The 18396-nt window shown below is 38.7% G+C and overlaps 1 protein-coding gene across 4 annotated transcripts in view; it reads left to right on the top strand.

Annotated features, from left to right (window-relative positions):
• ACSS3 (acyl-CoA synthetase short chain family member 3) overlaps positions 1-18396 on the top strand; it is a 183878-nt gene that overhangs the window by 122457 nt on the left and 43025 nt on the right. For all 4 annotated transcript variants that reach the window (XM_069584128.1, XM_069584131.1, XM_069584132.1 and 1 more), the window contains exons 10-11: positions 7170-7265; positions 10237-10300. In XM_069584128.1, coding sequence (XP_069440229.1) covers positions 7170-7265; positions 10237-10300 — 160 coding nt within the window. The remainder of the gene's footprint in view (positions 1-7169; positions 7266-10236; positions 10301-18396) is intronic.

Here is an 18396-nt window from a genome sequence, read left to right on the forward strand (position 1 = left end):
TGACTGTCTTTGTCTTGTCTGGGCAGTCTGCCTCCTGTCTACCCCCTAACAGGGCTCTAGTGTTTTTGTCAGTTTTTTGAATTGCTTCTTGATGTTCAGGCAGCCACAGGAATCTCTATCATTAACCAACCATCCTAAAACAGCTCCCTTCTGTCCATTTTGTCCCATATATCTCTCTCAAAACCCCAGATAGAATAAACCTGATCATAAAACCCGAATGATGCTCAAATATTTAAGTCAATTCGATTTGCATTGTTGTTGTTGTTCAGTGGCTAAATCATGTCTGACTTTTTGCAACACACGGACTGTAGCCTGCCAGGCTCCTCTGTCCTCTACTATCTCCCAGAGTTTGCTTAAATTCATATCCCTTGATTCGGTGATGCTATCTAACCGTTTCATCCTCTGCCATCCCCTTCTCCTTTTGCCTTCCGTCTTTCCCAGCTTGCATTGCTGTGATTCGTTAACTTCTTTGTTTGAAAATCTTCGTTAGCTTGCAACATTCAGTTCAGTTCAGTTCAGTCACACAGTCAAGTCTGATTCTTTGTAACCCCATTGACTGGAGCTTGTCAGGCTTCCTGCTCCATCACCAACTCCCAGAGCTTACTCAAACATACATCCATTGAGTAGGTGATGCCATCTAACCATCTCATCTTTTGTCATCCCCATCTCCTCCTGCCTTCAACCTTTCCCAGCATCAGGGCCTTTTCTAATGAGTCAGTTCTTCAATCAGGTGACCAAAGTATTGGAGCTTCAGCTTCAGTATCAGTCCTTCCAATGAATATTCAGGACTGATTTCATTTAGAATATACTGGTTGGATCTCCTTGCAGTCCAAGGGACTCTCAAGAGTCTTCTCCAACACCACAGTTCAAAAGCATCATTTCTTCAGAGCCCGGCTTTCTTTATGGCCCAACTCTCACATCCATACATGACTGGAAAAACCATAGCTTTGGCTATATGGACATTTGTTAAAAAGTAATGTCTCTGCTTTTTCATATGCTGTCTAGGTTGGTCATGGCTTTTCTTCCAAGGAGCAAATGTCTTTAAATTTCATGGCTGCAGCCACCATCTGCAGAAATTTTGGAGCCAAGAAAATCAAGTTTGTCACTGTTTCCATTACTTTCTCATCTATTTGCTATAAAGTGATGGGACCAGATGCCATTATCTTAGCTTCTTGAGTGTTGAGTTTTTAAGCCAGAGTTTTCACTCTCCTCTTTCACCTTCATCAAGAGGCTCTATACTTCCTCTTCACTTTTTGCCATAAGGATGATATCATCTGCATATCTGAGATGGCAACGTTACTCAGACTAAAAATTTAAGGTCTTATGCTAGTTTTCTGTGATTGTGGTTTTCATTCTGTCTACCCTCTGATGGAGAAGGATAAAAGGCTTAAGGAAGCTTCCTGATGGGAGAGACTGACTGAGGGGGAAGCTGGGTCTTGTTCTGATGGGCAGGGCCATGCTCACGCTGCTGCACTCAGTGCCCCCAGCCCTGCTGCAGGACACTATTGACCCATGCCTCTGCTGGAGACTCCTGGACACTCAGGGCAAGTCTGGGTCAGTCTGTTGTGGGGTCACTGCTCCTTTCTCCTGGGTCCTGGTGCACACAAGTTTCTGTTTGTGCCCTCCGAGAGTCTGTTTCCCCAGTCCTGTGTAAGTTCTGGTGGCTCTATGGTGGGGTTAATGGTGACCTCCTCCAAGAGGGCTTATGCCATACCCAGGTCTACTGCACCCAGAGCCCCTGCCCCTGCAGCAGTCCACTGCTGACCCGTACCTCCTCAATAGACAACCAAACACAGTTCTGGCTCAGTCTCTGGGGTCCCTGGGTCCTGGTGTGCACAAGGTTTGTTTGAACCCTCTGAGCGTCTGGCAGGTAAGGGATTTGATTCTAAATGTGATTTCACCCCTGCTACCATCTTGCTGGGGTTTCTCCTTTGCCCTTGGATGCGGGGTATCTCTTTTTGGTGGGATCCAACGTTTTCCAGTCGACGGTTGTCCAGCAGCAAGTTGTAGTTCTGGAGCTCTCGCGGGAGATGAGTGCATGGCCTTCTACTCTGCCATCTTACACCACAGATGTTCCTTTGGTATCTCTAATTTTCTTGAAGAGATCTCTAGTCTTTCCCATTCTATTGTTTTCCTCTATTTCTTTGCACTGATCACTAAGGAAGGCTTTCTTGTCTCTCCTTGCTAGTCTTTGGAACTCTGCATTCAAATGGGTATATCTTTCCTTTTCTCCTTCGCCTTTAGCTTCTCTTCTTTTCTCAGCTGTTTGAAGTGTGGTGTTGGAGAGGACTCTTGAGAGTCCCTTGGACTGCAATGAGATCCAACCAGTCAATCCTAAAGGAAATCAACTGTGAATATTCATTGGAAGGACTGATGTTGAAGGTGAAACTCCAATGCTTTGGCTACCTGATGTGAAGAACTGACTCTTTTGAAAAGACCCTGATGCTGGGAAAGATTGAAGGCGGGAGCAGAAGGGGACAACAGAGGATGAGATGGTTAGATGGCATCACTGACTCAATGGACATGAGTTTGAGTAAGCTCTGGGAGTTGGTGATGAACAGGGAAGCCTGGCGTGCTGCAGTCCATGGGGTCGCACAGAGTCCAACACGGCTGAGCGACTGAACTGAACTGATGAGAACTCTGAAGCAGTTTTGCTGCCTCTTCACTGTCTCTCTTACCTTATTTCCTGTTAATACTTTCCTCGTTGGTTCTGCTCCAGTCACATTGACTGCCTCACTATTCCTCAAGTACTCTAGGAACACATCTACCTGTGGGACCTTGGCACTTGCAGTTCCTTCTTCCTGGACTCTTTGTCCCTAGATCCAAGGCACGTGTCCTCTCTTCTTTCAGGTCTTCACTCAAAGGTCACTTCTCTGGGAGTTTATTTTCTGGCTACCCAGTTTAAAATGGCAGTCTCTTCCCATCATATCTCATCTCATATCCTGTCTATACTGTCTTTAGTTTCTTAGTAACTATCTCTTTTTAACATGCTGTATATTGTACTTTTATCTGTTATTATTGTTTGTTTCCCCAAATAAACTATGAACTCCATAAATATAGAGATTTTGGTCACTCTTGTTTATTACTCTATCCCCGGTTCTAATGAGAGCACCTAGCTCTTAATAGCTGCTCAGTAAATATTTGCTAGTAAGTGATATGTACCCCGTTACTTCAGTTTGCAAATATGAGAGACTGGACTCACTCCCGGTCAGAAAGGTTTTTCTTCCTCTGCTGTCATGTAGTCTGCACGAGCTCTCTTTTCTTCTCATCGTCTGTGTTCTGCGTGAGAGCCTTCCAAGTAGTACCCTTGTCTGTTCCATTCCATTCTTCCTCTAAAAGAACCATGCGGACTAGGGTAATGGTTTAAATTTTCTATGTTAAGTTTCAATTCTTTAAATCTGTTAAAATGATATTTCCTTTTCCATCAGCTTATAGTTGGATTCAATGCAATAATACAAGCAAAAAGCGCTTATACATGGCACACAGCATAGTTCATATTTGAGAAAATTTTGTTTACTTGTTCTCTTTCCTTTTCCTACTTTAGAGTTAGGGGTTGGAAACTTCATGGGGGTAATAGCTTACTGATGCAATAAGGTGGAGTGAGGCAGTAAAAATACTGAAATAATAGTGAAGTGTCTGTATTAGCTTCTAAGGCAGTATGGATATAAACACACCCAGATGACTTACTCTTCACAATTTTCGATTTCCACCCATCTTCTTCCTGGTTGTCTGTTATCTAAAGAAATTGTGCTGGTGAGTTGCTGAGCATTGTACCTTTCTAAGGTTGGATGTCTTTGGAAAGAGTTCTCCAAATGAAGTGTCCAGTTGTTTTCTTCAAAGAGAATGTTGTGGTTTCTTTCTTGTAGCTATTTCCCAGTCCACATGTTACATCTGGATTTCCATCAGCTTAGATCATTGCGAGCCAGTTAATTACAGCCTGTGCAATATGAAGCAGATGTGTTTAGCACATCTTTGAAATGGGGCTTCGGGAGTCCTTTGGGGTTTAAGACTGCAGCCTTCCTGGGGGCTTTCCCCAGCTGGAAGCCTATTCTGTATATGGACCCACTGGGCAGCCAGGGTGGTTACACAATCAGTGAGTGTGCAGGAATGTGTGGGCACGCACCTGTGTGCCTCCGGTGGCGATGAATCAGTTCTTGGGTCTCAGGACGCTCAGAAGTATAAAGAGAGAAAGCAAAGTCTCTAACAACCGGTCTTTGTTGGGCCTTTTGCGTTCCATTTTTGTCCTGACTGTGGCTCCTTATTAGGCTTGGATTCCTAGGATCTGTCATTTTGTCTGTGCCCTTTGTATGTCGCTGCACACGGTTCTTTTTAATCCCCAAAATGAATATCCAAATAAAGTCAACGAGTGCACTCTCTGGTAGCACATACACTAATATCAGAAAATCTAGAGAAGATGAGCGTGGCCCCTGCACAAAATAAAGTCAACAAGGTACTGAAATTACTAATTTTCAACGTATAAAGATAGAATCTACTTGAAGTAGCTGAATGCATAATCCTTTCCATTGCCCTTAAAAGTCAGTCAAAATGATCATACAGAAGAAAAGGACAGACTTTTTAAAAACTTACTTATTTTTTAATTGAAGGATAGTTGCTTTACAGAATTTTGTTGTTTTCTTCAAATCTCAACATGAATCAGCCAAGGGAAAAATATGTCCCCTCCCTCTTGAACCTCCCTTCCACTTGGCTCCACATCCCATCCCTCTAGATTGTTATAAAGCCCCTGTTTGAGTTCCCTGAGTCATACAGCACATGCCCATTGGCTATCTGTTTTACATATGGTATTGGAGGTTTCTACTTTTCATAGTTGTTTTATTCTCATAAACAAGACAGTTGAAGGTGGAAGATTATGAATATGTAATCACTATGAAAAGATGGTTAAGAATCTTGGGAAGGATGTATAATGTCAGCTTTGTTGTTTAGTTGCTAAGTCCTGTACAACGCTCTGTGACCCCATGGACTGTTGCCCCCAGGCTCCTCTGTCCACGGGATTTCCCAGGCAAGAATACTGGAGTGTGTTGCCATTTCCTTCTGCAAGGAATCTTCCCTACTCAGAGATCAAACCCGCATCTCCTGCTTGGCAGGCAGACTCTTTACCACTGAGCCACCTGGAAAGCCCCGTAGTGTCAGCTTCTGACGGTGCTCCGGTTTCTTGTGTCTTTGTTTCAGAGTAGGTTTTCTCACCTCTCCTTCCCATCCTTGCTACTCCCAATGTTATCAAAGAACAGAGAGCCCGCATCCTTTATAAAAATCCACACTGAGATGAGATGAAGCAGGGTGCAGTTAAGAGTTTGGTTATGGTAGTTTGTTTGCTTTTCTTGTAGGCAGCAGATTCTAGAGGCATCGATAGGCATTAGAGCCACTGGAAGGTACTTTTGTCGGAGCCGTTCACTGATAAGTTGCTGAGAGGCCTCATGGTGTTGAGAAGTGTGGAGAATTTGAACTTCAGATGACTGGAGGGGCCCTACTCATCAACTCAACTTGACAAGATATGCTTCAGAAATAGCAGACTGACTTCTGCAGCTGCTTCTCTCCAGGGTGGGAGGGGGAGCAGCAGCGTCTCGAAGGGGACGTCTTCTTTCCGACTGTGTCTTGGTAGCTTCTGTTCTTCCTGTCACTTTGTTCTGAGCACCCTCCTTTAAGCACCTCATTCTGCAGGGCTGCTTCCTGTCATCACCACGGCTCTTCAAGGGTAGCTGAGATGAGATGAGTACTCAGAGATTTTCCAAAAGGCAAAGGGAAGATGCTGCTAAATTTCCAAACCTGGGGATTTCCTCCCTTGCTTTAATTGTGCTGTGGGGAGAATGCTCATAGCTGATAGAATGCCATGTCATAAAATACCTCCTGATTTTTTGTCATCATGTGAAAATATTTGAGAATTCTTTGTTAAACAGCAGCAGTGTCTGCTCTGGTTACTCCCTGCTTCTGCTCAGCAGTGACCATCTGGCTTAGTGTCTTAAGCACTGGACTGTGACTCAGGAACTGGGTTTTAATGTTTGAGAGTTCTTCCTCTGTGACTGATGCCAGCTGAGCTGCCATCAAAATGTGAATAATATACTGAACTACTCTAGAAGGTAAAGAACAGTAATAAATGTATTCTAAAGTGACACAAATATGTGATAAATCATGGTGAAAGAAACACATTCTGGGTCCTTAGGAAGATAGATGTTATTAATATTTTGGATTACTTTGTATCTCATTATTTTGACAGTTAATCCCTTGAATGTATGTAGGTATACATTTATGTATGTAAAATAGTTCTGAAACTTTTTAGTATCAATACCCACTTGCCCCTCACAGAGACAAATCTCATATTCAGAATATTCTGGTAACTTCAAACTTGCATTTGCCAATAATAACAAATGCATTGCTTTATAAAAAAATTATAAAAGTTTCAGAACTTCTGATTATCACGTATTAATAATAGCTGCTATTATTCTGTTATAACTTCAGACAGAGAAGACAAATTTAAAAGTTTTCGATAATCAATGCAGGCTAATTGTAAGTCACTGGTCTTGAGGAAATAATCAGCATAACATAAATATCTTCCTCCCTAGGTTTTGGGCCTTTAGAAGTCCAGGAGCAGCAGATTAAGAGGAATTTGATAAAATGTTGATGAATTTAGTTTTCGAAGCAAGGTTTCTAGGCAAAAGTAGTTCTTAAAAAATTAGAATATGATACTGCTCATATATATTTTAAAAAATCTTGGTGTTACCTATTCCAGAGACTAAGTTATAAATTACAGAAATATTTTTCCTTTTGCTGTTACTTACCCTGATAAAATAACTTTAGGTGAATTAAAAGAAAGCATCTTTACTAGAGATTTTTCAGTTTTTACTGTTTTGTAAAACTGTCACAGCCACATAATTTTCCATTCTTCATGCTTGCTGATTCACAACTGAGAACACTAAAGGGGCCTTTCTTTAAAAGGAGCACTGCTATGTATATGATTCTAAATTTGTATCCTTAAGTTTTAAAAATGTCGATAGGATATAAATTACTGGATTTGTTTCATTTTTAAAAATAGGCTTGCCCTATTTATTCCTCATGCAGTGAAATTCTGTGGAGGGAGAGGGGGCAGTGCAAGCACCAAAGAAACATTATGATCTCAAGTTGAAATATTAAATCATAAATATTACTTGTTTCTCCAGAGACTGGATCCCCAATTACAGCATCCTGCATTGGATTAGGTAATTCTAAAACACCTCCTCCAGGGCAAGCAGGAAAAAGTGTTCCAGGATACAATGGTGAGAAATTACCTTGATTACTTGAAATATGTAATGTTAATAAATTTGGTATTTTTCTGTATTTAGTGTGAATCATATTGATTGAAATGTAGTAGGTGCTTAATAAGTATTTGATTGAGTGAATGCCTTGTATTAAAAATGTCTAACTTTTTGTGATAACTTTTGTTATTAGCCAGTTTTATCAGAAGTGATACTCTAGACTTCTAAGGGCATGTTGTAAATAACTGTCAAAATACAAGGCAAGTTAGGGAGCTGTGGGCTTCCCAGGTGGCGCTAGCGGTGAAGAGCCCCCTGCCAGTGCAGGAGACAGAAGACACGGGTCCAATCCCTGGTTGGGAAGATCCCCTGGAGGAGGGCATGGCGGCCCACTCCTGCATTCTTGCCTGGAGAATCCCTTGAACAGAGGAGCCTGGTGGGCTACAGTCCAGCGGGTCGCAAAGAGTCAGACCCGACTGAAGCGATTTAGCATGCGTGCAAGGACCTATGTGAGAGATTAATACTGACGGAATATATGCTAGGTGCTGAGTACTTTGCATACATTGTTTCAATTAATGATGAATTTATTTAATTTTGTGATATTATTCCCATTTTAGCAATGAGTTAGCTGGTGCCCAGAGAGACTAAATAACTTTACGAAAGTAATTCAGCTGGTTAGGTCCCGAGGACAGTGCAGACCATTGTGTTTTATTTTGTTTGTTTGTTTCTGTATTAAGAGCTGCAGTTGTTCCCATTATATATATTATGTTTTATTTTAGGGGTGACAATAAAGTTTTTGAAACTTGTTGGCTAGAAGATGAATATGAAGAGTAAAGATTCTAAAAAGAAAAAAACAGTTTCATCCTTGTTGGCAGAATGTGACAATGAGATACGCTATCTTTTCCATCTAAGTTTTTTTAAGTCATCAGTAGTGATTATAATAGTTCAATAATTTCCTCTGGATTTCACCTCTTAGTTGTATATGTTATATAAAGTAACTCCTGTAAGTTATGCTTTATTGTACAAGTCAAACATTCAATTTCCTTATTTCTAAACAGGAACAAGAATTCTGTATGCTTTGTAGGGTTGTTTCTTGTGATGGAACACAATGAAGCACTAACACAGTGCCTGCTGGTAGGAAAACTGAACGAAGTCTTAGCTAGTAGGGTCATTAGTATTTCAGAGAAGCCAGAGGGACTGACTTGTTTGAGATGTGCACATTCATTTTACAGACAAGAAAAATGGGATACAGAAGTTACGCTATTTGCATAAGGTCACGCATTTAGCTTAAACCCAGCATCTGGAAAGAGAATAATCCCTCCATACAGTTTGTATTTGCATGAGAAATACAAAGTTTAGAGCTTTGTCTTTTACTTCTCTAATATAAAAATATTATATTTTCTTTCTAGGACAATGACTGGTTAAGGATTATTTGCTTTGGCCTAGCAGATATATTTATAAAAAGACACAAGTATTTTTTTTTTTTAAGGGTAAGAATAGATACTTTGTGAAGTCAGTGACTTCTCCAGGCATGGAAGGGTGAACCCAACTTCAGTGAAATCCTCCCTTTGAACAGTTCTATCATCTCTACTCCTTTTATCAGGAAAAATGCTTTTGTGTTGGGCCATTTTTAGGGGCTGATGACCGTGGGAGATGTTGACTCCATTTCCCTTTCAGCGTTTCAGTACCATTTTTATATCCAGTTATAAGAAAGAGTTAAAGCTTTGATGCCTCATGGAATTTCAGTACAGACATTTCTCATTGTCTGAAAGTCATTAGTTTACAGACAGCACAGCTTAAGCACTGGAACTAAAGTATAACCAAGGAAATAAAGACTTTATGACTCATGAGTTTTATGTTTTGTGGTTATTCAGAGATTCAAAAGTATAATGTAACATTTAATATTATAATGAAAAAAGCCATATCCTTTTGGGAAAGGAAAGAACACCATTTTGTGTAAAAAATATGCAATGTAATGTAATACTCAATCTCTCATTTATTTAGTATGTTATGCAAGATTGTTGCTGACTTTTCTTTTCAAGTGATTATTGTACAACACTATGAGAAGGGAATTATTTCCAGTTTTTAGATAGAGAAATTGGAGGTGTAGGTAATAGAATGAGAATATGTTCTGGGGCACATAGTAAATTGGCCACTGTGCTGAGAGTTGGGGAAACAAAGATGAATTATCATGCATCATGGCCTCACCTTTAATGAGCTTACATCTAGGGAGAGGCAGATACTGACGCCGCCAATAACTGTCAGAATAGAATAGTGCTCTGGAACACAGAGATGGGAGCGACTAACTTTTTCTGGAAGTAATGCTCTTCTTTTCTGATCACTGTTTTGAGTAGAATAACTTGGATGGATGAAGCCACAAAAAGGATCTATTAAAGCTTAAAACATAATGATATGTCCTTATTTCTAGTTTGTACTAGGTTACTGCTATGGGTACAAGCTTTGGTTCCCTAAAATCCTTCAGGGTTTTAACAGTGTAGCACAGAACACATTGGAATAATATTTGGGAAGGTTAAATTGACCTTTAAAGCTCATAAGTGGATATTAAGCCTTAAATCAGAAAAAAAGAGTTTGCCAGGCTTTTAAATTCTTTATTTTTATTGTTCAAAATATGTTTTGATTGTACTTTAAAACTTTGTATCCTTTAATTTTGAAAAGCTGCACATATTTTTAATATTTTTGACAGAATGAAAGGTTATGTTTGAATGGGTATAAACATAGATTTTAATATTACCAGCATGTTCAAAATAGTGTCCTTATTTAAGGAAGACTCTGAAGAAAATGAATTATCTAATTAAAAATCAAAGACATGTACACTTTAAAATTTCTGAGACATTTTAGCATATTTATATATGTTCATGATCTCACAGGAGTTAAAGGATGCCTTTTTTAAGCTAGAGTTGGTAGATTAAATGTGAAAACTTTCAAGCTTTAAGGTTATTTGTTTTTATTTGTTTATCTATATTTTACTTTGCAGTTATGATTTTGGATGACAACATGCAAAAACTGAAGGCTCGATGTTTAGGAAACATCGTGGTAAAGTAAGCAAAATTTGCCATCTATTATTTAAAAGAGCAAGAATTGATATAGAAGATTAAGAAAAAATAGAGTGGTTGCAGTGGTATTACTAGTGAAGAGGTTGCAGAAGAAGCTTGTGTGTTGTTTGACAATACTCATTGCCTGGTCTTATAATTTAAACATGGAAGCCCCATAAAGTGGAACCAATTTAGATATGATTTTTAAAAAGAGAAATCTTGCGTCTTTTAAAAAATGTGTCTGATTATACAAGTAATGCACATATGATAAAATTAATATGAATACCAAACATATAAAGAAGTATATAAAGTTTTTATACTATAACACTTCAGTAACAAGTGTTAATTTTGTTATATATATATGTATATATATATGACTTTTTTTTTGACAAGCATTTTAGATTGTTGAAATTAGTTTATTCTTATGTACTCCTGTTTTTACTTAACCCTATCTCACAGCATTTTAAATTTTATCTACCTGTTAAAAATGTTTATCCCCTTTCTAGGCCTCTTAGTCCTTTTTGAATATTATGATTATAAATAATGCTGTATTGAATAACCTTTTTGTGTTGTCTTTTCTGATCATTACAATGGTACTGAATAAATTTCTAAATGTGTAATTAGTAGCATGGGTCAAATAGTAGCGTGACATGTAATTCCTGACTCTTCAGGTACCGCAGTTCCTTGCTAACAGTTTTCATCATTGTTCATTTGACAGATAAAATGTTAGAATTTATCATAAAAATATTCAAACTTACTTTGGTTGAATTAATACTTTGAAATTATAAAGCTTGGAGCAGCTGAAATGGAAGTTAAGTTGAGACACACAATATGTGACATTTTGAGGACTGATACAGGTAGCTTTAGTGCCTCTGATTAGCATGATGTCATCTTTACTGACATATGTTAAGTAATAGAATTTGCCAGAATGAGCTGTTATAACTAAAGAAGATTGCATGTGTTTTTTAAAGTTTTATTTTCTGTTTATTTAAAAGAACTCTTATTACTTGGCATTCTCAGATTGGTATGAAATTTTTCCTCAGGTTAATAAACATTTTAAGTTCTTTAAAAACTAAATGATAAATAGTAATTTTTAAAAGCATGTGTTTTTTTCTCAGGGAGAAATGCTGTAACCTCACAAAAATCTATAGAGGAGATGCACCTTATGATACAGTTCTTCTCAGATTCCTATTGTAAACAGTAAACATGAAAACACTTTATCACTATTTTAATTTAAATTTTAAGACGTGTTGCAAATGGAAAATCAGTTCTGAATATGCCATTTATATCATATTTTTCTGAATAGGAATACATATTAACATAGAATTGATTAAAATCTTTCAATTGATTGAAATTGAAAGGGGAAAAGTGTTGGGGACAAGGGGAGGGCTTGCTAAATAATAAATCTGAACAAAATTGTGGGTGAATATCTAGCTCGCTTAGTGAAGTACATGGTTTGTGAGAATTTTTAAAAGCACTCCAGCAGCTTACATGTTTATATCACCGCTAACTCTAAGTGAGTCATCTGTTTCATAAAGCAGTGCTTGCAAGATCCCAGAGGTAGCGTTTGATGCCAGCATAGTTTTAATCCCTCATGCATCCTGTCACTCTAATTACTGGTGGCTTCACCCCACAACCATTCCAAAATAATAAAGCAAATAAACTCTAATTTTTTTTCTCATACCCATTAGTGTTACTTCAAGTACTTGAAAATGACACAGCTATTGTCTTAAAATGTTCTGTGCTTTAGATTGTCTCCAGCTCAGAATGATTTTATTCCCCCTCTCTGTTCATAAACAGGGAATTTTATTGTACAGATTTGGGATTCTGAGATTTCACTATAAATTATTTGATGATACAGAATAGTACGACATGCAGTGGACTTGGATTCCTCCCATAGGTTAATAGTGAAACTGCTGCTTGCTTAGTCACTTCAGTCGTGTCCGACTCTGTGCGACCCCATGGACTGCAGCCTACCAGTCTCCTCTATCCATCGGATTTTCCAAGCAAGAGTACTGGAGTGGGTTGCCATTGCCTTCTCCTAATAGTGAAACTAGGTGTTTGTAAATATTTTATATATATATATATATATATATATAAAATTATATTCAAAAAAAATATATAATTATTTTCAAAAAGTAAGGTAGAAATAATGAAAAAAAAAAAACACCCCCAAAACAGTTACCACCAAGATCTCTCTCTTTTTTTTTTCAAATCTCAGACTCTTGAAACCTTATTTCAGGAACTCATTTTTACCTGTGATAGTAAGGATTTCATTTTGAAACTCTCATCTGCAATAGCCATTCCATTCTGACTCATTGACCTGAAAATTATTCATGCATCCCAATGCTTGCTTGCAGTATGCTAGGGTATTTCATATTTAATGTCTATCAAGACTTGTGTGTATTCATCTAGAGCTATTCTGTGTGCCTTGAGGGGACATATCATTCATCCAGAATGGAAAATGTCCAATGAATGCTTTTTAAGAGCACATTAGTAGATATATGTTTAATTGAATTAAGGGAAAAGCACACCTTCTTGACTGACAAACATTACCATGGCTTAAAAAAACTGTGTAGTTTGAGAAGAGAATAATTTTCCAGGTAGACCATATTCTAAAGAAGGGACCAGTAGCTACCTGGGTCCCCAGAACCGCTTGGTGGCTGTGGGCTTCCCTGGTGGCTCAGATGGTAAAGAATCTGCCTGCAATATAGGACACCTGGGTTCAGTCCCCGGGTCGGGAAGATCCCCTGGGGAAGGGAATGGCCTGGAGAATTCCATGGACAGAGGAGCCTGGTGGGCTACAGTCCATGGGGCTGCAAAGACAGGACGCTTTCACTTTCAAAAGGTTTTTGGTTAAGGATTTTGTATATGGTATTTAAGATTCACAAAATATCTGAGCGTCTAATCTTTAAGAAATGTATTGACTGAATACATTGTATTTCTCAACTGTATTGAGAAATTAAAAATTTATAACATTTAACATCATAACAACTTCATTGTCAATATAGTCTTCATAAATGTTTCATTTTATTTGCAAACATGTAGGTTGTATTTTCTTCCCATCATTCCTGAATCTGTGCAGTGATTGTTAAGAAATGATAATCAATGGTAAACTATAGGTATGTCTACTTGCTATATGATTTCAAAAGCAAAAATATAACCTTTTCTTTTTCAGAAAATGTCCTAGTTTGTATGGTGTATTGCTATATTTTATTATCTTTGCATGGATATAAAGTAAGGCCACCAATAATAAGAGTGACTCAGTTCATGAGGGACTTAAAACTGATCTGGCTTTAAAAGCCATTGTGGGGAGTGACTGCCAGTCAGAGTTAGGTGTCATTCTTCTCTATTATTCCTACTTACACTTTTTGTTAGTACTTATGTAATAATTAAGAGGAATATTCTTTAAAAGAACAGTATTCTGTAATGCTGTTCATGTTTACTAGTTATACTTGAAGTGATTAGAAAGAATAGAGAGAAAAATCTACATGGAATCTTTGAAATGTATGGAGCTCAAACTACATTAAAGTAATTCAGTACAAACATATATATTATGTCTCACTGTTTTAATCCCAAATTTGTTTGCTTTTTGTAAATACAGCTGTAGCTTCTTGTTGCACTATAAAATCTGTTATGACTAGTATAAATTATATTGGAAATTATCTTTCTCCTGCAGTTTCTTTAAAATCTGAAGCTATAATCATATGTCCAAGTTTTACAAGGTGCTAAGCATAGCTTAGCACCATTGTATGATTCATTTTATCGTATTACGATGACTCATCCCTAAATCAGAAATAATAATATGTGATAATTTTGAAAAAAAAAAAAAACCCTCTTGATCCACTTTTGCTCTTTTAACTTCCTTTGTTAAGGCTTTCTAAAAATCCCTGATTTTCTCTTGAGGATCCCTAATGAGAAGGTAGACATTTTAGAGATTCCTAAACTACTGTAGATCCTATGATGTAATAAACATGACTTTTAGAGTTCTTGTAGATTTCTTGCTTTCAAAGAATTTATCTTTCTATAAGAAGAGAAAATGACATGCCTGCATGGAGGTAGAAAATTCTTTTGATTTTGAAACTTACTCCAGGCAGTTCATTTTGTGGGTAAGTTATGATATCTGAATTGCTATGAATACAGAATGTTCATGAATTTTAGAAGGTTTTTCTGTAATTGCATCCAGAGCTCCAAAGTACAGAAATAAAACTATGAGTCAGTAATTTCCAGGCAACACTGCACAGGGCATGAAAGCAAAGTTGAACTGCAGTTGCTTTCCTCAGTGCCACAGCGCTCACTGTTACTAAAGCCATGGGTCTCTGACTCTTCCTGACTCGTGGACACACCTTTTTCTTTGGCCAGACACAGCTGTTGCTGTCGGAAGCGCAGCTTGTCTGCCTCTTGCTGTGTCCACTGGCCTGTGCCCTGCAGGCAGTAATGGGGTGCCAGGGAGTTAGATGGCCTCGTCTGGGGGGCTTTTCTCTGGCGCCTGCTGGTTTCTCAGCCTCCAGATATTGAACACTTGGTCCTTAATGATGTTTGTTCGCATCTGTACAGTTTGGCAAGAGTGACTTGGTCACTCACTGGGCTGCTGTCTCGGGAGATCAGGAAAGCTTTCGTTCACCAGGGTATCCTTTGACTAAACCAGGGCTGGCATGGGGTTGTTATCCCATTCCTTCCTACATCTCCTATGCAGATTTTAGTATGATCTTTTTATTAGCCTTAAGACAACACTGTGAGTTCGGCAGTGGGACATATATTATCTCATTTTTTAAAAATCTAAAACATCATTAAAATCTAAACATCATTAGTAGTTATGCAGCTAGAACTCACATTTCTTACCCAGTTGTTTGTCTACCCAGAGAGAAAGAAACTGTGGCCTACTAAGTCACTTCTGGGGAGACAAAAAATAGCTTCCTAGGAAAATCTCCAGTAGAGCCTAAAGACCTCACAGGAAATTCTGAGAGTGCAAAGTTGGGATCTGACTCTAGAATTCTCTAGGGAACAGGAGTTCTGTCTTCAATTTATTTCTGATAGAAATGGGCATTCCTGATGGAGTATTGAATATAGACTATTCTTTATGTGGGATTGGAGGCACCTAGGAGTTTTATTTTTCAGATTGGTCAGGGATGTTTACCTTCTACAGTGATGGATCTTCTCTTCCTTCATTAGCTATTTAAGGATTTCCATGGGAAGAATGGGCTTCCCTGGTGGCTCAGATGGTAAAGAATCTGTCTGCAATGCAGGGGTCCCAGGTTTGATCCCTGGGTCAGAAAGATCCCCCAGAGAAGGGAATGGCAACCCATTCCAGTATTCTTGCCTGGAGAATTCCATGGACAGAGGAACCTGGCAGGGTTCCAGGTTTGCAGCCCATGGGGTTGCAAAAAAGTCAAACACAGCTGAGCGACTGACACTTGGAAAAAATATTCTTTAAGAGGAACTCCACATTCACAATTGGATGGATTGTAACAGAATTCTCCTTTTCACTCTGGGAAGACTTAGGGAAGATATCACAGGGTGGTAGCATTTGCCCTTATATTTGAAGGATGATAATCAACGCCTTAGATATGAGTGCCTAAAAAATTATGGATGGAGATTCATAACATTGTGCAGGAGACTGTGACCAAAACCATCCCACAGAAACAGAAATGCAAGAAGCCAAAGTGGTTGTATGAAGAGGCCTTACAAATAGCCGAGAACAGAGACAAAAAAGGCAAAGGAGAAGGGGAAAGATATACCCAACTGAATGCAGAGTTCCAGAGAAAACCAGGAAGAGAAAAGAAAGCCTTCTCAAGTGAAAAATGCAAAAAAGAGAGGAAAGCAATAGACTGGGAAAGACTAGAGAGCTCTTTGAGAAAATTAGTGATCTCATGGGAACATCTCATGCAAAGATAGGCACAATCAAGGACAGAAGCGGCAAGGACCTAACAGAAACAGAAGATATTAAGAAGAGGTGGCAAGAATGCAAAGAACTGTACAGAAAAGGTCTTAATGACCCAGATAAACATGATGGTGTAATTACTCGTCTAGAATCAGACATCCTGGAGTGTAAAGTCAAGTGGGCCTTAGGAAGCATTACTATGAACAAAGTAGAGATGATGGAATCCAGCTGAGCTATTTCAAATCCTAAAATATGATGCTGTTAAAGTGCTACCATAAATATGTCAGCAGATTTGGAAGACTCAGCAGTGGCCACAGGACTAAAAATGGTCAGTTTTCATTCCAATCCCAAAGAAGGGCAATGCCAAAGAATGCTCAAACTACCATACATTTGTGCTCATTTCATATGCTAGCAAGGTAATGCTCAAAATCCTTCAAGCTATGTCAACAGTATGTGAACTGAGAGCTTCCAGATATAACAACTGGATTAGAAAAGGCAGAGGAACCAGAGATCAAAGTACCAACATCTGTTGGGTCATAGAGAAAACAAGAGAACTCCAGAAAAACATCTACTTTTGCTTCGTTGATTAAAGCGTTTGACTGTGGATCATAACGAACTATGAAAAACCTTGAAGAGGCGGGAATTCCAGACCACCTTTTGTGCCTGCTATGTATGTGGGTCAAGAAGCCCCAGTTAGAACTGGACATGGAAAAACAGACTTATTCCAAATTGGGAAAGGAGTACCTCAAGGTTATATATTGTCACCCTGCTCGTTTAACTTATATGTAGAGTACATCATGTGAAATATTGGCCTGGATGAATCACAACCTGGAATCAAGATTTCCAAGAGAAACAGCAACAACTTCAGATATGCAGATGACACCAATGACACTACTCTAAGGAACAAAGAGCCTCTTGATGAGGGTTAAAGAAGAGAGTGAAAAAGCTGACTTTAAACTCAACATTCAAGAAACGAAGATCATGGCATTCAGCCCCATCACTTCATGGCAAATAGAACAGGAAAAGTGGAAACAGTGACAGATTTTATTTCTTGGGCTCCAAAATCACTGAGGATGGTGATTGCAGCCAAGAAAAGAAAAGAATCTTCCTCCTTGGAAGAAAAACTATGACAAACTTAGGCAGTGTATTAAGAAACAGGGTAATCACTTTGCTGACAAGAGTCTATATAGTCCCAGCTGTGGTTTTTCCAGTAGTCATGTGCAGATGTGAGAGTTGGACCATAAAGAAGGCTGAACACCAAATAATTGGTGCTTTTGAATTATGGTGCTGGGGAAGACTCTGGAGAGTCCCTTGGATAGCAAGTAGATCAAACTAGTCAATCCTATAGGAAAGTGAATGTTGCTCAGTCAAGTCTGACTCTTTGTGACTCCATGGACTATACAGTCAATGAAATTCTCCAGGCCAGAATACTGGAATGGGTAGCTTTTCCCTTCTCCGGAGGATCTTCCCAAGCCAGGGATCGAGCCCAGGTCTCCACATTGCAGGTGGATTCTTTACCAGCTGAGTCACAAGGGAAGCACATCTTAAAGGAAATCAACCCTAAATATTTATTGAATGGACTTACGCTGAAGCTGAAGCTCCAGTACTTGGCCACCTGATGTGAAGAGCCGACTCATTGGAAAAGACTCTGATGCTGGGAGGGATTGGGGGCAGAAAGCGAAGGGGGCGACAGAGGGTGAAATGGTTGAATGGACATGAGTTTGAGCAAACTCTGAGAGAGAGTGAAGGACAGAGAGGCTGGGGAACTGCAGTCTGTGGGGTCACAAAGAGTCAGGATTTAGTGACCGAACTTGTAAACAACAAGGCATTAACCAGCATGTTTCTTAGTATTTTCAGAAAATTTCCTTCCGTCTACCTTTCCAATGAATTTTTATGTTATTGTAACTACAGAAAAAAAAAAGTATACTTTTTCTAAGTAAAACCTACATTTAATATAGAATAAACATTAGGTTAGCAACAAGAAAAGCGTTACTTTTGAATACTGCAGAAAACGATTCTGCTCTAGCTTGTATACACCTAACTTTTTTTCTGGAGACTATTGCTTCTCACATATTTTATACATATTCATGTACAAAATCACTGATACTTCCAGTTCTGGAACTCCCTCTTCTTTCCTGCTTTGCATTAGGACTGTTAAGTGTTACCTTCCAACGTTCCTTCTTTAGAGTCTCTTTTCCATAGTCAATTAACATTTGAACTT

This window comes from Ovis canadensis, chromosome 3, assembly GCF_042477335.2.
Source record: "Ovis canadensis isolate MfBH-ARS-UI-01 breed Bighorn chromosome 3, ARS-UI_OviCan_v2, whole genome shotgun sequence".
Classification (NCBI taxonomy): Eukaryota; Metazoa; Chordata; class Mammalia; order Artiodactyla; family Bovidae; genus Ovis; species Ovis canadensis.